A 22,871-nucleotide genomic window follows, 5' to 3' on the forward strand; every position below is an offset into this window, starting at 1 on the left:
GATTCCCTGCCCATAGTGGACCTATGCAGGAGCTAAGTTTTGAGGTCTTTTGCCAATTTCCTCTCTTTACTTCTGAGTGTAGTTCAGTATAATGCTGCCAGGTGCAGCTTCACAAAGCCCCATTTAAGTGTTAATAGGCACATCATGTTAGCAGGCTTAAGGCTGTCATCTAAATCTACTCCAGAAACCCCTCCAGGTTTGTATTCCCTGCAGGACTGGTTTCCAGCCCGTGCTGGCCATCAGAGATCACCATAATTGACAGCTCTAAGTTCTCACACTGGCTGCAAGCAGAGGTGGGGAAAAATGACACACTAAAATGAAAAAACAGAAGCAAACAAAACCACTCCCCACCAGACCAGTACTGCAGGTTTGATCCAGCAGTTATCTAGAAAATACTAAGAAGCTCAGTGATCATTAACCAGCTTCCAAACAGCAGCTTAACATCTTCAATCTGCAATCTGGTATTAAAGAATATGTGCCTTGAACAGTCCATTAATATACAATCCACTGCACTCAATCACCTCAGATCTCTAAGTCTGCAGTACTTACATCTAACCAGGCTCTGGCTGGATAATAGAAATATGACCCAAATGTGCTGAAGCACTTCTCTCCCTTGTTACACTGCAAGGGAGGGCTCAGCTCCACGCTGTGTGTCCTGGTCTGCTGCTGGACTTTATTCCTCAGGGGAAGGCCCAGTATCACAGCAATCCTCCCCACCCCAAATTATTACTCCACAGCAGCACAAGAAGAAACACAACAATCCTGCCATCCAAACCTGACCAAGCATCAACTAGCAGAACCAAGCTGTTCTTACTTCTATCCTCATTAAGTTAAAAAGGCCCTGCACAAGGTGGTGAAAAAGAGCCTGGATAAAACAAGTGGAGGGGAGCAGGTAAGGATCCTGTGAGTGCCCCGTCTGGCTCCACGTGCGAGGGTTAGTTTTGTGAGAGCTCATTCCTGCCACGGTGCTGTGAGCAAGCCACAGAGCCTGGGAGTGAGAGAAACTACTGCAAAACAAGTTAGTGTCTTTTAAAATAAAGGAGGAAAGCAAGAAAAAAAGCAAGGTACCTGGGTAACTGTGATTCTTAAAATTTTTTTAAAAGCAAAATAAAATATATTATGTGCAGATGGAGGGGAAAGGACAAGGATAGGAAAGAATGCAAAGCCAAGGAAACACTGTAGTCTTATCTACAACAAGGGAAGAATTTGATCAGAATTGGCGAGGCTTAAAGCAGCTACTGATTTTTCAGGAGGACACTGCAAAAAAATCAACACTGATGAAAAAAAAAAGCAATCAACCATTCTGTTTCATTGGTATAAGGGGAAAGTTGATGCAAACTGAGCAATTAGTTAGCAGCTGGAGGTCTTCACCTTTATCTCCTTGAAGAAGGAAGCTGTTTCGCCCTCGATAATTGGCTGCAGCAAAGGGCTTCTCCGCTTGCTGGAGGGGGAACCCTGTGACAGGTGTTAACAAGTATGTTACATTGTGAACCCCTTTCTCCTCCACCACCTGCTCTCAGCTCAGTCTCACCCACACACTCCCAGCTCATTGCTGGACCACCAGGTGAAATAGCTTTCTCAAGGAAGAAAAACAGGCCTGGCAAACCCCCTGAACCTTGGGCTGTTTTCTCTCAGGATGTTGCTTAGCAAAGGACACCACTGCCAATCTGTTTTAAAAAGAAACTTGGATGATTATTAGCTGGGTAGTGACTATGAGGCAAAGGCTGCAAGAAAATAATCCCCAGCCCAACGGCTGGCTCTGCAGAGCTACAGGGTAAGCTCAGACAGGCTCTCCAGATTTGCTTTCCAGGAGCCTGATTCCCCACTGAAGTACCTACTGATGTAGAGATGGATTTTCAAATGCATTCTGTCTCTCTATGAGCCTCTCACTATTCTCACTCAGAAGACTGGGGAAGAAAACAGTCTCACCTCTCCTCTGCTACCCTCTGTGGATTTTCAGTTTTGTGTCTTAGCAGAACCTGGGCTCTCTATGACAGCTTTGCACTGAACTGCCCATGCACACCTACACAGCTTCCTCCTCGACTGCCAGCACTGTCTTCACAGCACACATTTTGGGGACTATTTTGCATATTCCAGGAGGAACAGCTTTTTATTTTGTTTTAAATGCAGGACCAGGAACACCTCCCAGCATTTGCAGAACAAAGCCCCACTCCTCAATGACACTGCACTGGGTAATGCTGTGCCAGCCAATTCACTTCACTGGCCGTCTACAGAAAGTGGGCAGGACATGAGCACTGCTCAGGAAAAGCAAAAAAAAAGTTCATACATGACAGATAGAGTAAACAGGAACTTTGATAAAAGAACTCTTTTCCCACAGTCCACAGTGTGGGTTTTTTAGATTAATTAATTTTTAAAAACTGGTCTACACAAATTGTCAAAAATTAAAAACAGTGAATTTTCTCCCTAGAGGGGTTTATTGAGTTCCTTGCTGGCGGCAAAGCACCGCCCTGAAAGAGGGAATATCCACCACTTAGAGGATCTCTTAATACAAATTAAGTGTTAGAAGACTGAGGGCTTTTTCTTTCATCCAAGGACACGCCTGGCATCTCCTGTGGATCTACTCAAGTCTGTGTGCTGTGTACAGGAACCCTGTACCTACAACCCTGTGGAACCAAGCAGCATGGAAGACCTACAGCTCAGCATGGGTTGGTATGGAAAAAGAAGTGAGGCTCTACCAAACAGAGGATGGATGAAATAACAGCAGCAACCCAATGGAAAAAGAAGAAACAATACAAGGTGTGATGTGCCCTGTGGCTCACAGGTGGGCACTAAAGTTCCTTGACCAGCTTTGCCCAACTTCAGTGTGAAGTGTGTCATTGATCACTCATTTGTTTGATCTTTGAGTGATAACAGAGGTTGGGACTTAGCCTCAGTGATTGTGTTGTAACCAAAAGTGTGGTGATTCCTGCTTCCTCAGCTTGAAACCAAAGAAATACCCCACAGAAGAGTGCTCTACTCACAATAATGGGGATGGTGTTGGCTCTGGAGAGGATCTGTTTGACCAAGCGATACCTGTCATATAACGGCTTCATCACCTGCCGCTCATTTTTGGTTACCTGAAAAGGAAAAAGAGGGGACACCCATGAAACCTGCAACAAATACTCCACTCCAGAATTCATGTGCCTGTGATCACCCTCAGTCTGATGGCTCAAAGAGACTTGTATGGGGGTGACAGGAGAGCAGCATTAGCCCTGAAACTGCTGTCTACCATGGCATCGCCTGTGCCTGGTGCCACCTGAAGCTGTGTGGGCTGTCTTGTACAGGGGCTGGAAGGGACAGGTGCTTTAAATGACCAAGACGGATCAGATGTCCCCAGCACAAAATGACCTGAGGAGGCAGCACTCTGTGCTTGCAGTCACATCTGCCACCCTAAGCAGCAGTTGAGCTTTGAGCTTTCCCATCCTTGTTCCTGTGGCCGGCCCTCAATAGCCGTGCTTGTGACCCATGAAAAGAGAAAGCAGCTGCACTGACTGCATGCTGCAATGTCAGCAGACTTCCCCTGAGTATGGTAAACTACAGACTTCACAACGGCTGACTTTCTGGCTTTGCTATTCCTCCTAATTTCCTGTACAAGCCAGCAGTTTTTCTTCTTTTTAGCCCCCTAACCTTGCCCTCCATCCCTCCTCACAGCCATTTTGCTGGGAAGGACTCACTGCAATGCTTGGAAGGGATGAAGGTGCCATGGCTGTGTGGCATAGAGAAAAGAGAATAGTGCTGTGATGTCCACCTCAGGTGCTCCTTATATTGCTCTGTCCTTAATTCCCCCGCTCCTTATTCCTTCTTGTGCTCCCTTCCCAGTTTTGAGAGCATTACAAACTGAGTGTGTTATTTCTGGTTTTCTTTCAGATTTAAGGTGGGGTTTATTTTTTCAGTGTTTTCTTACAGCACATTAGGAAAACAAACAAAATCCTCAGTAATACCTGATCATCACTCAGCACTGTCTGACCCATATCCTATAAGTGCCCTTCCATTAGATCTTTTGTCTAACTTTAGATTATAAAGCTCTTATGAGGAAGCTTTAACTGATGTCATGCCTTTCTACTTGCTGCTAATCACCAGAGCACCTGAACAACTGCCATATAAAAATCAGCATCAACCCCTAGAGAGCTTTGTGCAGTCTCTCTTTCTACAACAGAAACAGGAGAAAAGGGAACACAGCTTCAGACAGTGAGGCAATTTTAAACTGCCTTTTATTTTGTCTGCAGTTAACTTTCACTGGCATAATCTTTCTAAAGCTTTTACATCCTCCCTCCAGAGAAAGAGAGACAGTTTTGGCTTGGGAGGGGCAAAAAGGCTGTAAGTATTGCCAGGAGTGGGATGGCAGGGATGAACTCTAAGAATCTGGAGGTAGCATCCATCTTCCTCCTGATAACCAAGCCTATGTTCCCTCTGTTGGGGGCAAAGGAACAGGGAGGGAAGGGAGGAAGATCTTTATTCCTTTACTGGTTCAATGCAAATATCCCCAGGCCTGATAAGGGGGATACAGATGGGCAGCCTTGAGCTCTGGGGCTGAATGTCCCACACCCCCAAGGCACAGCAGGGCTCCAATTCCTGACAGCCTCAAGCTGCCTGTTCACTGAGTAAGCAGCTCACATGGATTAGAGGGATGTGAACAGCATGAAACAATTCACTCAGTCCTCTTTGTGTTTTGTGCTGATGTGCCTGCACTCAATTGCACTGGCTAGCAAGTTGCCTCCAACTTTCAACATTTCTCTGTAACCCATCCAGAATACAACTAGAGAAACTGAATAACCTAAATATATATATAATATTATTCCTAGCTTTACAAGATTAGCAGTTTGTGGAACAGGAGGTACAGCACTACTGCTGGCTCAGACAGTCTGTTACTTAAAAAAACCCAAGACTATGATGAGGCTTATGCTGAGGCTGAGAATCAAACCTTCAATTAACAACATTTCAAAGCTGATTAACAGCACTGTTCTGTACAGAAAAATAAACACAAGCCTTGGAATGGGTACAAAGTCCTTAGGTATGTTGAAGAATGGAAAAGTTCAACAACATCCTTCAGTGTCTGAGTGTCAGTGTGGAGGAGCAACACAGATAATGAATACAGGCATTGCAAGTTAAGTGTGTGGAGTTTGAGCCTGCCCTGCAGCTTATTTACATCAGCAAACTTTACAGAAAGCATATTCTGAAAGTAAATGTTTACTACATGGGCACACTGTCTCATTAGGTAAACATAAGTAAGACCAGTAAAACCCAAGTATATTTTGGGAGAACATCAAAATGCAAAGAGACTGTGAGAATAATGGAGCCTTTGACACAACTCTGGGGCACACTCCACGTGGCAAAAGAGCAGCAGCGGAGAACAGACCATTGCTTGCATTGTTAGAGCAGCTCAAGAATTTCTGCAGACAGACTTTTGGCTTAACTAAAACAGTTCAGTTCCACCTTTGCAGGTTCATCTATCACTGGTGCAGAAAGACCCAGCTGCACAATAAATCTGAGCTCCATTGTTTTTCTTGTTTAGTTAAATATCTTTAAGGAAAAAAACCCTTGGCTGAACTATCCACATTCTCCTCAAGCTCTCAGTACTTTTCCACTGCTGCTCTGCCAGGAGCTGGGAACAGCAAAAGCTGATCAGTCTTCCTTGCCATGCAGTTCAGTGTTACTAGGTATAGACAGCTTATTTCAAAACAAAACAAATTAAAAAGCAGTTGTATAAATGAGGCATTGGAAAAGGTAGGTGGAAATAAAAGTATGCTGACAAGATAGGCTCTGGGCTTGTTATTTTTTTTAACAGACTGAAGTGAGTTCACTTCAGTAAGATGCCAACTGTTGATTTATATAATTGTAAAAGCCGCAAAAAAAGACTTGGTCTCACAGAGAACACAGGGAAGGTTAAGTGGATTCCCTTGTGCTGCCCTTTTTCTACACAAGAATAAATCTGCCTGTCCTCTCATGTAACTATGCCATTTTCAGTTGCTAATACAGTTGTGACTGTACAATATTAGCACTCCAAGAAGGCATTTAAATAAACTAGTGAGACTTTTTAAAACAATGGATAAAGGAAGATATAATTTGGAAGGAAAAGATCAGGAATCTCATGCAGCAGCAGAATGACAGATTTGTGAGCTGCACCAATCAAGTACTCCTTATAAGCAGTAATATGCTGCTCCCAAGCCACTGCTCAGGGGATTAGCAGCACTCTAAAATTAAGTTACTTTACCTATATAGCTAGTCACAGAGATTATAATGACATCAGTGAAAGAGAAGGGGTGACTCATAAAAAGCCAGCTTCATCAGCTTCATGGCCTGGAAGCCACTGTGTTTCTGCCACAGCAAGGATCAACAGGAGACAAAACTTAATTCTCTGTATTCACAAATAAGTTGGCCTTATACCATTGATATCAGAAAACTGCAAACTTCCTGGCTGGATAGGGGACCACACACAAATATTCTCATGCAGACTGTCCACTGGGCCTCAAACTGGAACCTGATGAGCACAATCCCAAAATAATGACCACTCAGCCTGTAGGTTCTGTCCTGCAGGTGTCTGTCCAGCTCAGTGCTGTGTGAGGACATCACCCTGCCTGGAACAGACTCCTCAGCAGCTGCGGAAGTAAAGGATGAGGGAGGTGGATTAGAGGGTGCACATGTGGCTTAGAGAGCAAGAAGTTCTAGTGACCTGACATCAAAAGGGGCATCATTAACTATAGACAAAGACATAGAAAGATGTACTTTGAGACAAAAAACAAACAAACAAACCAAAACAAAACAAAAAAACAACAACAAAAAAACCCAAAAAAACCAAACAAATCAAAATCTGCAGTACATACCGGTCTGCCATGAATGCCTTCATAATTCAGCAAAGCCCTCTGAAGAGCCACTTTTTCAGCTGCTATCTGATCTCGTGTCATGTCCTATGAAAAGTGGCATAGAGAGAGGGAAAGGGAGGAAGAAAAGAAAAAAAGTCAGATTCCTGGACTTTAAAATTCTGATCTGTGCCATAACCAAAGTCTTGTCATACCATCATTATGGTTTAAAGATTCATCTCTACCTTCCAATTGTCTTTTCCCAGCTACATTGCTAAAGAGACTGTTAATGTGAGTAGAACTCCATGCTCAATACAGGCAGATTAAACACACAAACTTTGCATATGAAGGTATTTTATGTACCTAAAGTGGATTTACAGATCATAAGTGTGCTTTGAAAAAACAACACCATGTAACTTTTAATGCTGGTGGATCTTTTCCAGTTAAGATCTGAAATGTTAGTTCTACAACAGAATACATTTGCTTTCTTTTTCTCCAAATCTGAGACAAACTCCAGAACCTCTTGTAAAGCTTCTCACCTTTGCTTTGACTATCACAAGCACACTTTACCAAGAACTGAAGTGCAGTCATAATGTCTCTTTCTGCCAATTCTGCTATGGAGTGAAAAGCTGTAGCAGACAAGAGGGAACAAAGCCCAAAAAAAAAAAGGTAAGATAGTTAGAGAAGACTTCTCTAACTAAGTTGGCCAAAATTCCCCCACTGAATTTGCCTGACTCCAAGCCTTTTCTCCCTATCACAGCACCAAATACTATCAAAGTCCCTCTGTAAATGGCCAGGCTTTGGGTTCTTGCTACAGTCAGAAAATAGTCAAAACACATGCTGTATGTTTTTCTTCTGCAGATTTGGCAAACAAAGATAATGCTGTCTGCCTCACTCTTACACAGCAGTGCACAATTTACATGTCAGCAGACTCAAGGACTTCATTTACAAGGCTGCCCAAACCTCAGGAGCTCACATCAGACATGAAGACCTCTCTACTGATAACCCTCAGAGATTACAGCAGCTAATGGAGCTCAATGTGAAACTCTGAAGGTTAGCAGTAACATACCCTGAGAGAACAACATTCAGTTTTGGGGTGAACAAGAAGCAAGCAGATGACACAATCTCCAGAAGCACTGGACAACCCAAAATTTGACAAAAACCTTTGGATGGAACAACAGAAACAGCCAAAAACAGGGCAGGAAAAAATTGCAATAATTCAGAAACATTACTAGGAATATGCAAGGGTCAGACAAAGAACAAAAGATAATATACAATAGAAACTGAGCTCTGGGAAAAAAATCAAGATACTAAAGGCAGAGGGAAAGGAACTAAAGCAAGTGAGCCCAGACTAAATGCTGCAGACTTTTTAACAAAATGTAGAAGACCACAATGCTTTCACAGTGACTGTGCAGCCACAAGTAACCTACTTGCATGTAAAGGCCTAAATGTGACCTGTCTACATTTACCTTAATGTCTTCAGGTCGATTGGTCTCTGCTCGTTTCTCTTGAAGCTTCTTCTGGATGGATTCAAGGGTCACTTCCACAGCAGGCTTGGCAGATTTGTCTGACAGGTCTTGCTTCTTGTCATCCTCCTTGTCCAGCTGAGAGCCGAAGCTCTTGGGGAGCGTGTTGCTGCGCTGACGCACAACAGGGCCAAGGTCTTCCTCTGAGATCTTCAGTTTGGACTCTGGGCAGGGAAAGATGAGCAATTTTTCATTTTTAAAATGTGACTGTGTCAGGATCACTGCCTCACATCAAATCTAAATGAGGCAGAGTCAAGCTGTCCCCCAAAGGTGCACCAGTGGCAGTTCTCACCTTTAAGTTGCTTTCGGAATTTGGCCAAATCATTTGTCCATTTGAGCACTTCAGGGTTGGCTGCTTTGTCACTGTGGGAAGGCTGGGAGGAAAGAAAAGCCATGCTGAATCTGTGTTAAACCACCAGGAGCCATTCACTGTAACAAGTCTGTGGCACAAAGGGGTACAATGGAATATGGACCCAGCACAGGCACCAGCTTCTGACTGGCAGGTGCACACCTCTGAGCAGCAAACTTCAGACATTGCTTCAATTGCTCCTGCCTGTCACAACACTCTGTCTTAGGGGCATCATGAAATGCATTTTCTTTTTAGAAAACACAAAACATTTGATGCCAATGATTAAGCTGTAGGAGTGAGTCAGAGGGCCGGATGCACATTGGAATCCTCATGTCTATTGTTTCCTAACAAGAGGGTACCTCTAAAATAGAGGAAACCTAGCATGAACAGTTGGAAAAGTGTTATGACTCATGTATCCACACCAAAGGCTGCCTTACATCCAAAGACATCAAATAACCCAAATTCTAGGCTACAGCAGCATTTTTTCAGCCTTTCCTACTGCAGACCAGATCTTTCCAGAACAATTCTTTGCCATTTAGATAGCCAAAGATACACACATGCAAAGCTTTACAGTTCCTTACAAAGCTTTCTGTGCATCAGAAGGACATGTCAGAAAAATTAAGAGTCCAGTACACTGCTGCTGCTTAGCAGCACTTGACTGTGGTTCCTTGCTCAGGAGTGAAGGCAGCTGCAATGCACAGGTGTCCTGGGATTACCATCATGCAAATGAGATCAGCCACTGTGCTTCCCATATGCTGAAGTTAAATAAATAAACAAACAAAGAGAAACTGAACACAGCTATTCCTCCACAGTGTCTTACGCAGTGGTCAAAATCTTATGAATTCATTAGCTTTCCTTTCTTGTGCTGCATGATTATTACATAATACCTGGAAAGGCAATTTGCTTGGTGAGCATACAGATTTCTGAGGGGGCAGCAGGTCTTCTGCCTTTTTTTTTTCCTTTCGTCATTATAAAAGCTTTCAAGCCCTCTGTATGTTTGGCATATTTCCCTGGTGTCCCTCTGTATGCTTGACCCACTTCCCTGGTGTCCCTTCCCTTTGCAGCTAATGCATCCATCTCCACATAAATGCTGAACTCCTGGAAACTCACTCTGTATTTCCTCTCCTCTTCGAATTTGTCCTCAAATTTCCTGATCTTTTTCTTCAGGCCCTGAATCCTCCGGGTGAGCTGTGCAGGGGTAAGGTCTTCTCTGTCATCTTCATAGGATCCTAAAGACGAACTCCGTCTCCTGCCAAGAGCAGAGATTGCAGAAGAGCTTATCCAAACAGCCACAGTACATCTTGATGCAGAGAAGGCCACTTCAACTTTGTGTGAATAAAGGCAAGGCCCACAAAAGTGAGAATGCTATGTTGCTACTCTGCAATGACAGATAGCAAAAGATGCTCTAACAGCCCTAGATATTAACGCACAAACCCAGAAATCAACTACAAAGAAGTTTTTATAAAATATCATTTTCCTGTGAGCGGGGACAGAAACCCAACGCAGCACAGCCGATCCAAAGAGATGCTGCTTGATGCAACCATGCAAACCCTTAGCAGCTGCATGAGAGAGTCAGCACTGGCAAATCACAACCCACCTCATGAAGGAATGAGAATTGGGAGGAGAAGGAGGCACTTCTGTATCATCCAGGTACTGCTGGCTCTGTCCATAGGCATAGAACCGAGGGGACAGCATGGGATCGCTGTCCTCGTCCAGAAGCTGGCGAATCAAGCGCCCGGCCTGCGGGGAAAGGCGAGCCTCATCTGAGTCTAAGCCGTCTCGCTGCCATGAGGAGAGAGCAGGGATGGGCTCTGGGAACAGTAAGACAAAGGCTGGTTTTATCAGGTTTGTTTTATACACAAGACAGACTCCAGGTAACTTTCTAATGAACCTTGACCTGCTCGTCCTGGACTGTGACTCTTGTCACCAGGCATTCTCTGGTCACTACTCCCATCTGCCCTGTGTGTAAACCATTACAAAGCCTGGCCACAGCAGGGAACCTACACAAATATAAGTCATCTCTTTGGTGCAATAGAAAACTACCCAAAGGCTGACCAGGAATTACCATGGACTGACACCAAGCAAGGCAATCGCCAGCTAGCACCTTTGAGGGAAAAGTTATGCTGGACAAAGAGCATTACTGGCACATGGCATATATATAGCAGAGGCAATTGGATTCCAGAAGAATTTTTTTTTCGCTTTCAGGATGTACAAACGCTGTAAATGAATAGTGTATTAATGGCTCTCCTATAGGCCCCCCTGTTGCCTGTTACTAGAAATTCAAAGCCTAGGAGTAAGCATAGGTTCTTCTAATCTTCAAGGAAAAGGTGTCCCACATTACCACCTGTTCCACAGGGTGCCCAGCCCACATATTAACAATTATAGTAACATGGTCTGAGTTTCCCCTTTACCCTTTCACATGCAATCCTGCTTGCAGTATGGTAGAAAAGAGAGGAAATCTTCAGCCCCCTGGACAACATAACCAGCCAGAAGCAAAAGCAATGTTGTACAGGAGGTGGTAGAGTAGGAGAGAAAGGGAAACCCAATTTAGCACTGCTGATTAGCATAATAGAGCCCATAGAAAGCAATCGCCTCAATCTTGTGATCACTCCCTCCAGATGCCATAAGGAGTCTAACATTTTATGTTCAGATAGTTTACTAAGCTGATTTGCATGCTCCTACTTAAACTGTCTAATCCTGTGGTGCTAAGAGCCAGGCTTTGAACTTCTAAATCTAACAAATAGTTCCAGAGTCAAGTAACAAAACAAAAACCTTATAGAAAGCTCCCAGACCAGTCCCAGAGCTACGGACTAATTGTTTCCTGTGCCTCGTGTGTCTATTCTTCCTTCACACAGAGAGGGGGCTTTTGAACTTATCAGTTTATGAATAAAAAGCAGTATTTCCTTTTGCTGAAGAAGGTCAGCATTTTCACAGCTCAGAGTGGATTGCATGAGGATTCCCCTGCAGAACCTGTGTGCTGTTTAACATTCCCCCTCTGTACAATTCAGGCAGTGCGAGAGCATCGCCAATGCAGCAGCTTGGGCACGGGCTCAGTGCTGTTTTGCTTGTGCACATCTTCCAATGATGCTCTCCTCCTTTTGCCTTCCTCCTTAGCACATGGATACAAATGGCATGCCTCTGCTTGGAGGGTGGTGCTGTGTGCACACTGATGTGCTGCCCTGAAGGGGTGACAGGAGGTTTTTGCACAAGATTCCTGCATAAGAGCCCCTCCAAGGTGCTGTGGTAAGAGAAGCACATACAAGCCTGGCTCACAGGGGCTGCTTCCATGGGATTTGCAAGCCCCAAGTGTAGGTAGGCTGTTTTGCCATGGTTTAGAAAGCTTAGGTAGCCTGAACTTCCTTTGGGTAATTTCTGAAAAGAGAGGTTTTCTAAGCTCTGTTCAGCCTTAGGTATTTTCTAATACCTGAAATATTTTGCATCCACTTCCCTGGATCTCTCACGATTTTAGGAAGGTTCTCACAAGATCTTTTGTAGCAAAATAAAGGGTAATACAAAGGGGAAAAAAATTATATATTTGACCAGCAGCAACAAGAGTTAAATGATGCATGAAATTCTTCTAGACATCTCTCATTTCTAATTGTTTGAATACCTCTCACCTGCAAACTGAATTTCCTCTTGGAAATTGTTAAGTAACACCTCCATGGGATTTACATAAATGGAATAAACTTAGAAAATTCAGGCATATTTAGCAGTAACTAAATTAAGCTCCTACCACACCAGCTAACAAAGCCATTATTAATCATGCATGATGTACGTGACTTTGTCCAAGGTGGATTTAAAACCAGATAGCATGCGACATTCAGGGAATTGCAATGGCTCAAAGAGCCTCTGATCAAACCTCAAAAGACAGCAAAGCACTTTATGTAACCTAATTGAGACTGTGGTGTGTCTACTTTGTATTTTGTTGATTTCAAAATATTCCCCCAAAACAGAAAACTCCCATTCCAAAGAAGAAAGTGTTAAAAAAGAGAATGAAAAAAAAGGCCCTAAAAGGAAAATAAAATTTGAGACTTGACAGAAGAAATGGCTGCTATAGAAAATCAGTTTTCTTTAACCCTTGCTCTTGGAAGGCCTGACTCCATGGCTAATTTTGTTTCCCCTGCTGACCATACACATTTAGAAGACAAAACCTCAACTAGACACAAAATGGCCAGACCCCTGAGAGCAACACAGCAATTCATCAAGGAACATATTTGGATATGTACAAATTACAAATTTTATCTACATCAGATCACTAAGTGGACCAGAGCTGCAGTCCAGTTGCCTTCTCTCTCCTGTTGGCCAGGAGCCAGGCCCTTCAGCTGGAACCACTGGAATTGCTGGATCACACAAACACACAGGAACCCACTAAGGGTAAACTACTGCTTTTTTTCTGACAGTACACAATTAATTAATTCCTCTTTAACAGGATGCATAATATCTTTTGTTATTCATTTAGCCAAGATAGCTATCAAAGCACCAAGCTTTTTCTGAAGGCTGCTGAACTCCTGGACTGAATGGTTTTGAAGTATCTGCTATGAAGCCCAGTTTTAAAGCATCCACTATCATAATTAATGCTGTCAGCCTTTCCTCTTCCTGCTAACTGAAGAACAAAATGTCAATAGGGATTGTAAACATTTCACCTTTTCTTTGCCACTGACTTGACAGAGCAGGTACACTAACTCCTCTTATGTCTCCTGCTCAGGGAAAAAAATCTCAGTTTTCAACTCATCTTCACCTTCTTTCCATGTACTATCCCCACTCCCATTTTCCAGAATGACAGCTTTTCATGGGAAAAAAACAAAGGAAAAAAGAAGAGGGAAATATTTGGCCATCATGGCTGTAACCACTGCAGAGAAAGGGTGAAAAATTTTTTAATGCCTTGGTCAGACTCTCTAGGCATTTCTTCTAGGCATGCCTTTTCTAAGCTGGCACAGAAGCAGTGAACTGTATTGCTAGTGAGGCTGCAGTCCTTCAGAAGCGCTGCCCTCCCTCTCAAAATCCCACAGCCAGCTCATCTCTGCACAAAGCTGTCAGCCATCTGCCAGGTGTGGCTCTGCAGAGCTCCACAGGCACACAGAGCATTGCCTATGGCAGCACAACCCCTCTGCCAACCTGCTGCATAGAGGGCTGGGGAGTTTAATAAACGTGAACCATGAAGTGCTTCACACAAGAAGAAAGATTTATTGTATCAAACTGGTGTATTGTTGGTGAGCTCCAAGCCATCTTGCTGACAAAACCTGTCTTTTTTTATCACTACATTGTGTATTGGCCACAGGGTTACTGGGGGCTGCAGGGCCAACAGGGGGTGTCTGCACACAAATACCACTTGAGGTACAGCCAGCAAAACACCACAGGCACCTCCTGTTTCCCTCTCTGCAGCCACACAGCTCATACATGCTGCTAACACTGCTTTTACACACCATGTGTCAAACAAATGAGGCCAAACCTTAGCTACTGTCAATTGAAGTAAGTCCAGAGGGATTGAAAAGTCTAAACACATTATAACACCTGAGGTGCTAGTATCAAATGCCACTTGAAATAATCCAGAAAGACCTCTCATAATGAAATGAATAAAGTAATTTAAATCTCCATCCAAAGCATTCACTAGCTCAGTAACAACCTATTTTCATCTTATAAATAACTATGAAAATATCCTTGTTTGAATACATCAGCAGGCATTCTTCCTACATAGATCAAAAGAATAGCCCAAATACAGCCCTACCACACCTCTTCACTCAGTGAGATGACACATCTCTCAGCTAGCAAGCAAACTTTGTATTTTGCTTATAGAATGGCATAACAATCAAAAAACCAATGTTAATATTTTGATGCTAGTCAGTAAACAGTGAAATTTTTTTATACTTAGCAATAAAAATAGAATGTGCCTCAGCCCCTTTTCATTTCTCGTGCTAAAGAGTGTTACACACAAATAAACTGATCAATCTAAGTCCACAGTGTTGAAAAAGAGAAAGCTAAGTTCAGCTTCCCTTCTGCTATACTATATGGATTTTTTCTGCATTACTCTGGGTTTTTTCCATGGGAAAGTATCAATTAAGTCAGTGTCAAAACTATTTGTAAATCAGCTTCACCCTCAGGGCGTCAAGTGCTGCAATACTTGAACTCAAATTGTGTTTTTAACTTCTGCTTTTGTTTTTATTTTTAAACTTGAAGAAAAATGCCAGCTGATTGTTTCATAAGATCTTGTTACTGCAAATTCTGCTCGAAATCTCAGCTACAGAACTTTTTTCAAGTGTCAGTAATTGGGTGACATCAGCAGCCATCACACATCATATTGATTTCCTGAGCTGCCTGCTGACAGGGCCAGCCGCTGCTATGGAGAGCAACATACTTCCAGATTTTCCTTGAGGACAGGATAGCAAGTTCTGGGCTTGAATTAGAAACATTTGGTGAGAAATCTGCACAACAGTGCTGGCCTGTGAGAGAACACTCTGTTCCCCTCAGTCACTGCACTGATTCAAACGTAATCCACAACAATCAGAAACCTTTAGCTGTGGAAGCAGCCCTGGACATGCCTGCTCCCAAAGCCATCTCAGCTCAGCAGGCAAACCCAGCAGTCAGATGGGACATCCCAGCTCACAGGGAGGGACAGTCCACATCCAGGGCAATAAAACTCCCTGATCCACAACTGCCAAGTGCACACCAGGAAAACAGTCTTGGACCATGGGAAATGCACTGAGGCAAGGAGTTCAGAGCTTGAATTTGGCTGGGGCACTGCTCACGCCCTGAGCACTGCATCAACAGCCTGATGATTCCTACACAAGCCTCTATACTTAGCAGGTGAGTGGGATGCAGAAGGTGGGCACATGGCAAAGTGTGAGGCTGCATTGCAGGGAGCAGGAAGAAAATGTCTCTGTCCTCTCTGTGCTCAGCTTTAGGTAAAGGGAACACAGCCTGGAGAAGTACAGCCAATCTCTCTTGTGTACAGACTTGACTATGAGATTAAAGTTATGGGGGGAAAAAAATTAGTAGAAAATTACTTCTAGTGTAACATGAAGGGCGCAGGGCCTGCCAGCTCACCTGGCAGCAGTTCTCATAGTTCTATGCCCCTGAATGAGGGCTTTTAAGGCAGCTCTGCTCTTCAAATGATGGAGAGCCTGTCTGAGTGACAAATAAAATCCAGTCAATGGACAAGGCTGTCTTGTGTAATTTTGTGCCCATTGTTGAAGGCTCTTTCCTAACATTTGACTGGAGGCAGTGACAGCTACAGCTGAAGGCAAGTCCTCAACCTGTAATTGTTCTCACACATCCCTTGTGCAAGTCCCAGCAGTTGCCCTGGTCACTGGATGGTCTGTATGTCCATCACCCCTAACATCAGCTCAACTATGTCCTGAAAGAATGGGTAATTTCCTAAGAAATGGACCTACCACATTTGCTAGAGCAAAGCAATAAACAGCTCAGTGTTAGGACATTTGAAGGCATAGCCTTTAATTTCTCTTTTTCATTGGGGATGCAACCAGAGCTGTGGCATGGATCCTGCAGAGATGTGTGAAGGTTTGAGTGACTTGGGCTGGCAGGTAAGGAAAGGGAGGATGGATGTCCTTGTTAAGGTGTGGATGGGTGGTACAACCCTGCCCTGCAAAGCCAGTCTCAACAACAGACTCTGCTGTTAGCTGCAGAAGCAGTCTGAGAGTTGATGTTAAGATATTCCTCTTTCTGGCTGCTGCAAGCTTGATTCCATATCCACAGCTAGGAAAGACTTAGTGTGTCCTTGCTGAGACACAGAAGGCACCATTTTGCTGCTGTTCACCACACCAACAAAATGGTGACTCTGGAAGGCACGCATTTCAGGGGATGATGTCTCTCTCACCCCAGACAGCTGATTCTTTTGCAACTGCCCACCTCCTCCTCCTGCGAAATACACGTGAACAGAAGGAGAAAGGAGCAATCAGAGAGAAGCACAGTCACATGTGCCCATAATCCTGCGTCATATTTGCAGGGCAAAAGAGAGCTAGAATCCAAACATAAGAGAGTGCCTACTAAGAAGGAGTTGCACCAAAGAAGCAACTTATTTCATACAATGGGAAAGCCTTGGCAGGCAGACTGGAGCTGTGTACTCCCCTTCATGTGTTCATATGACTCCTATTAGTAATGCAGGAAGGAAAAAAAAGTCATTATTCCCCAAGGTTCACAGAAGGGCCGAAGCCACACATCACCTCTGAGAACACAGACATGCTCCCCCTGGCTTGAGACCGTGCAGGGCTCTGCTAATTGGCCCCTCAGTAAACATCCAGCAGCCAGGGCTGCCCGGGAGCCCTTCTGTGACACTTTGATCAGCCTGCTGCATGTGTGGTGATTCCACACAGGGAATCCCCACCTAGCAAGCAAATGGAAAAATTCCCTCCTGTGCATGGTGTCTGCTTGTCTGGCTCAATCAAAGGCAGCCATGGCTGTGGGTTTTCTTTACTTGCACCTGAAGTGTCATAACTACTCACCTCCTAGAGAGAAAGGCAAAACATACTAGGTCACGTACACTGGGGAGGCAGGAGCAGAGAACTTCCCTTCTCAGTGTTCCTCAGAGATTATTGTTTTAGAGCAATGAATTAGTTGCACATTTTCCCTCCCTTGCTTTATTAAAACACCACACTGTGTTTTCCTGCTTCTTCACTGTCAAAACCTTTCACTCCTAAAGCATAAACTAATAGAACAACTCTGGCTTGTACACAGATGCATACTGTGTAACTAGAAAAGAGTCTGATCCCAAAACTACTGGACACCTTAACTTCATCTCAATTTCAAATGAAATTAAGGTCATGGCACCCACAGAGTTTGCCCAGATTCCCACTCTTAAATGAGTAAGTGTATAGCCAACCAAGCATGTACTCTGCAGAGGAGAGCTAAGAAATAGTATTACTGCAATTTATATGACATACAATCAATTTAACACTGCCATTTAAGCTGGTCATCAGAATTCCTTCACAACATACACAAAAAAAAAGTTGTTTGTAAGACAAAGTAACAGACAGACAGCATTTTCTACCAGCTGCGCTTTTCAGGTGTGAATCATTATTTCCAAACAGAGATCGAAGAAAAGTTCTTTTTAGACTCTGAAATACCCAGTTGCTTTGAAGTGTAGGGCAGTCTAGTTTAATTATCACTGACCAGCCACTAAGAAATAAGGTATCTTGAAATCCTCAGAGACTTAACAGTACTAAACAGAACATGAAAGTAACTCCAAGAATAAAACATTTAATTTTCCACCTCTAAGTGACAATCAGAGTTAGTACCATTCCTAGTTAGTATTTGCTTCCAGTTTCTCCAAACTTTCAGTTCTATATTCAGGACAAAGTTGTTTTTCTATAGTTTTTAGCAAGGGAACATGATCACATAAAGATACACCCAGCCCACTGAGGTTTCCCTCTCTCCCATTTCACTCACACAATTCCAGCCCATCACACAATCCTACCTTCCCAGTTGTTGTCATCGCACAGTGATGTTAAATCCAGCCGAGGCACTTCAGATACAAAGCTGCTTTCCTGATCATCAGCATCTTGATTTCTTTGCAACTTGTTTTCAGGCATGCTTGGATGTTCTTGAATCTTCATACTTGAAGTCAGCTATGTTCCCATACACCCAAGGAAATGAGAGAGAAAGGAAAAAAAAAAAGAGTCTCAGGATGCAGTGGGGGGAAAAAACCCCTGCAAGTCACAGCAGCAGTAAGCTCATGCCTTTAGCTAAAAAGATCCAAACAGACCCTGCTGCTTCCAGCTCCAAATCCAAATCCCTTGCTTGGTGACCCCTGTGTACTAATTGCCCACTCACACCAGTAAAAACATCCGTCCATCTGCCTTCCTTGAATTTTTCCTTCTTTAGGAAGCTCCTGCAAGTTCCTGAGACTGTCTGCCCTGACAACTGCATGCAGTTGAGAAAGCCTCCAGCAGTGGAGTGGGATGAAGTGGGAGGGAGGGAGGCAGGGAGAAAGGGAGGGGGTGGCTGCGTACACTTCCTACAGGAGCGCAACTCCTTCGAGCAGCAACAAAAACGCTGCTGCTGCTGCTGCTGCTGTGAGGCTGTGTCAATATGGTGCCTTCTAAAAAGCAGGCACCAGAGCTCCCGAGGCAGCAGCCGCAGCCAGCCTGCAGCGCGGGCTACGTACATGAATGCTCTCATGCAGGCTGTGCTGGCTCAGATCAATTAGTGCCAGCTAAGCTCTGCTGGCTGCACATTCCCCGATTTCCTGTGGTTGTTTTCTAGCTGGGCGTGGGGAGAGCAGAACTATTTATGGAGGAGCTCTGGGTATTAAAGCGGTGTTGCGCAAATCCAAACAGCAGCAGGGTTTGGCATCTCAGCTGGAAGCAGTGTGGACTCTGGGAAAACGCCAAAAAATTCTCAGAAGCATCCAGTAACAGGGACAAAAAACCCAAAAAAAAGCAGAATTCTGTCAAGTACATGATTCATCAGCTAGCAGTACCTAGAAGCAGCTGCTGCTTGTCTGAGCACTGTTCCCCCTGCACATAGCACACGTCGTGTGTGTTTATGCAGAAATCCCTGCCAGTCCCACAATCCAGGGACACAGTGCGCGTGCCTGTGACAGCGCCCGATGAGAGCGCTTCTGGCACTCCAAAATAAATTAGCTGTAATGCCTCACAGAGGGCAGTAGGGAAAAGGAAGTGTAGTGCATGTACATAAACATGTAGTGTGATATGTATAAACCCACCAACAAACACGGAGCTAGATGAATAGACAGGATTATGTTACTACATAAACTATTTGGATTTGTTAAGAACAGCTTAGGCATAATTCTCTCAAATATAGTCTAGTGGGCAGCCAGCATGCAGATTTTCCCTCTGTAAACCTAGTAAACAATCTGTAGATTCTGATCTGGGAAGAAAACAGGCCAAAAAAAAAATAACCAGCATTTCTGAACCTATTTCCCTTATGAATCCAGAAGCACAGCCAAATGCTTCAATATCCTTAGTACATGCCACTAAGGCATGTTTACTTTTTTTCATCTGCAGAAAGCTAATAATGTGTTTGGTGCATCTCTTCCCTTTTAAGCAGAGAAAAACAAGTAACTTTCAGGAAAAGGGAAAAAAGTTGCGTAGTAGACAAATCATATGAATAAAAGTTTTCATCTGGATTCAGTTCCATCAATCCCTGCAATTGAACAGGGTACTAAATAATCTCATCTAGGCTTTCTTTCCCACAAAGTGTTGGATCAGGTGATCTTTTGAGGTCTCTTTCAACATGGGCTGTTTTACTGTTCTAAAAATCTGATGAATACCCTGGTATTTGTAAAGAGTGTTCTGCATTGTATTTGTGTAAGGTGTGTATTTCCTGTTCATTTCAATAAATGGCCTTTTTGAGACATTATAACAAAATGAAACACTAGATGATACTTTGCCAAGCACTAATAACTCATGCAGCTTGATGCTAAATCTGATTACAAACGTGTTTATTGTGAGAGCTGTGCGTGGAAAAATGCTAATTCACCATTCAGTATCTTTTAAGCTACTTCCAGGTTGGGAGGACTTAAATATTTCTCTAAGGTCCATTGACAAATTTCCTGCCAGGATTTAAATAGTCTGTGTACTCACAAACAAAGACTGGTCAGTGGCCAAATGTACCAGTTGATAAACAGCTTGTAAATTGCCAGCACAGTATTTAAAGGTTATATTTTAAGGCAAGGAAAGAAATAAAGCACTGAGTTTCAAAACAGGTGCTATTTTTAATAACAAAGAAGTGTGAAGGAGAGGAACATACCTAGATTTTTAACAATTTCAAAGGGAGCAACCTGAGAATGCCATCTCATCACCACCACTGATACTAATTAGAGATAAATGTCTTTCTACGAAGGATGTACAATCTCCTGACTTATTAAGGCTCTTAAAAGATATCTGTAGCAGATATGAGGGCACTTCCCAGATAGGCAAACATTTCCATTACACATACATTAGAAAGATCATACCGATGCCTTCTTCCTCCTGAAGTCATTTCAGTAACTGGAAATATTTAAAAGGTGTGTAAAACCAGGCCTGTGCCCTTCCTGCAGCCAGTTCCTCTCCTTTCCTTGCTCACTGATGTAGGCTCTAATACAATGAATAAATCATTAGGTGTTCTGAAGAACAATGGTGGTACAAACCCAGGAGACTCAAGAAAGCAGATGTTTAACTTCCTTTGCATTAATGCTCCAAACCAATAGAGTGGTAGATAATTCAGTATTCCCATCACTTATTTTCTGTTTTGATTTCCTGACACCACCAGCTGCCACTCTCTAGGAAAAGAATCGAGTAAGGGAGAACTACTTTGCTTTAGGTATGGATGCACCACAATTTCTTACAAATCAAAGGGGCAGCAAGTTGATGATTTTGGTAACAGCTGGCAGCCACAGTTCACTGCAGATATTACATAAATGACCACAAAAAATATTCAAAGCAGGTACTAGAATTCTGCTTTTTAGAAGCTGCTTCTGCAGCCATGCTTTGCAGGCACCAGTAACTACAGATCTCAGCAGCCTGGGGATAAGTCAGCTGCACTCATTCTCCCTGCTCCAATGGAGATTGAGCACAAAGAGCAGCTCAAACAGCAAGAAATAAATGGCAACAGAAAGACTTTTAAATTCTGATCAGGAGGTTGTATTCTGTTCAATTACATGTGGATTCCAATCAACTCTACATAAAAGGCTTGCTTCCCCCACATGTGATTTTCCATTCCAGCCACAAGCAGGAAGCATCCTTAAGCACATTTTAGGGATACAACCTGATGCAAGAACACAGCCATTCTGCTGCCTTCCTCCTACCTGAGTCATGCCAACACCCTTCTACACTTGCTGCCATGTTGGTATGAATCTTAAATACTACTCCCTTATCAAAACCTGGGTACTAGAAACCTGTGGCTTTCCTCCTGGAACTTAGCTACTTCCAAGAGCAGATTACAAAAGTTACAAAACCACTGAAAATTCATTTGAGGCTTGTGTTTCAAGGTATTTTTACAGTCTCATGGAGAACCAAATCAGCAAAACTGGTAACTATAGCAAATTCCAAATCCTTTTCCTATTAGCTTTACACTGGAGGCAGGGTGAGAAACAGAAAAGAATAAGAACCTTGTCCCTTCCTCAACCTGAATGAGTTGTTTGTTATGAAATGTATGTGTTTAAGCTGCCCTAAGCAAAAGGCTTATAAGTGGCAAGGAATGTAAAACAACTCTGCTGGAATGTAACATTTTCTTGACCTTGTAATTCCTATATAATACACAATCTCTGGTTAAGATCCTCTCTTGCCGTTAAAATTTTACACTTTAAAAGTTTACCTAAGGTGTAGTTTCTTTTAAGGTTATGATTTCATATTTCAATGTATCTCCACCAGGCTAACTGAAAAGCTTTTTAGGAGTATTGCACGGCATGGCAGCAACAGCAGCTTTTCCACATGCAAGTGGGTATGTGAGGAACAAGCTGTTGCAAAATCCCAGCTCTGGAAAATACAACAGCTCATGAGCAAGTGCAAGGGATTACTGACCCTCTGGGAGCAAAGTAGGAGATCCATGTTAGCCCAGCCAGAGCAGTGATCAAAGGCAGCTCTGAACACCCTCTGCAGGGGCTACATATTTCAGGGTCCAAGAACTTTCACCAGCTACCACAGAGCTGATCAGAGCTCAGCTGTTAGCAACCTTTTACCTTTCGTGCTAGGTGGAGATAATTCCTACCAGAAATGAAGTCTTTCAAAACAATAAATGCATAGTGGCTTTTAGTTTTAAAAGAAACACAAGAAGAGTCTAATTTAAAAGTATTACCAGCCTTCAGTCAACTCCTGACAGCCAGAGGAATCAGACAATGGCTACAGCTGCTTTACTGTGCCCATTTGAAATGGATACACAACTGAGGGAGAGGTGCCTCAGATAACTCTCCCCAGTATTTTAAATGCTTGGCTGTCAAGAGGTTTTTAAGCAAACCCAAATGAACCAGTGACTGCAAAGGGGTTCAACCTAACTCAACCTCAATCTTTGAAAACACCATAAAGCTAGTGGAAGAAATGTTTGTTTGTTTGTTTGTTTGTGTGTGTGTGTGTGCAAAAGAAATTAAAAGTTGGGGGAAAAACTGCTGCCATCAACATCACATCTCCTCTCCTGACATCCATCCCAGCCATCAACTTAGAAAGAAGCAGGAGGTGATCCAGTTTGCTAAAACAAACGGATTACAGACACCTATGTTCAAGAGCAATAGGCTGCAGTAGGAAATGATAA

The 22,871-nt window shown here is 43.3% G+C and overlaps 1 protein-coding gene across 13 annotated transcripts in view; it reads right to left on the minus strand.

The window, feature by feature from the left end:
- FAM13A (family with sequence similarity 13 member A) overlaps nucleotides 1-22,871 on the minus strand; it is a 128,630-nt gene that overhangs the window by 16,022 nt on the left and 89,737 nt on the right. For 12 of the 13 annotated variants that reach the window (XM_074540896.1, XM_074540892.1, XM_074540895.1 and 9 more), the window contains 8 exons: nucleotides 18,100-18,250; nucleotides 10,270-10,483; nucleotides 9,783-9,921; nucleotides 8,616-8,697; nucleotides 8,267-8,487; nucleotides 6,822-6,905; nucleotides 2,982-3,077; nucleotides 1,372-1,455 (listed from right to left, as the gene is read on the minus strand). In XM_074540896.1, the coding sequence (XP_074396997.1) occupies nucleotides 1,372-1,455; nucleotides 2,982-3,077; nucleotides 6,822-6,905; nucleotides 8,267-8,487; nucleotides 8,616-8,697; nucleotides 9,783-9,921; nucleotides 10,270-10,483; nucleotides 18,100-18,250 (1,071 nt within the window). The remainder of the gene's footprint in view (nucleotides 1-1,371; nucleotides 1,456-2,981; nucleotides 3,078-6,821; nucleotides 6,906-8,266; nucleotides 8,488-8,615; nucleotides 8,698-9,782; nucleotides 9,922-10,269; nucleotides 10,484-18,099; nucleotides 18,251-22,871) is intronic. The other variant, XM_074540893.1, reaches the window with a different exon arrangement.

The sequence above is a fragment of the Zonotrichia albicollis genome, chromosome 5 (assembly GCF_047830755.1).
Source record: "Zonotrichia albicollis isolate bZonAlb1 chromosome 5, bZonAlb1.hap1, whole genome shotgun sequence".
NCBI classification, from domain to species: domain Eukaryota; kingdom Metazoa; phylum Chordata; class Aves; order Passeriformes; family Passerellidae; genus Zonotrichia; species Zonotrichia albicollis.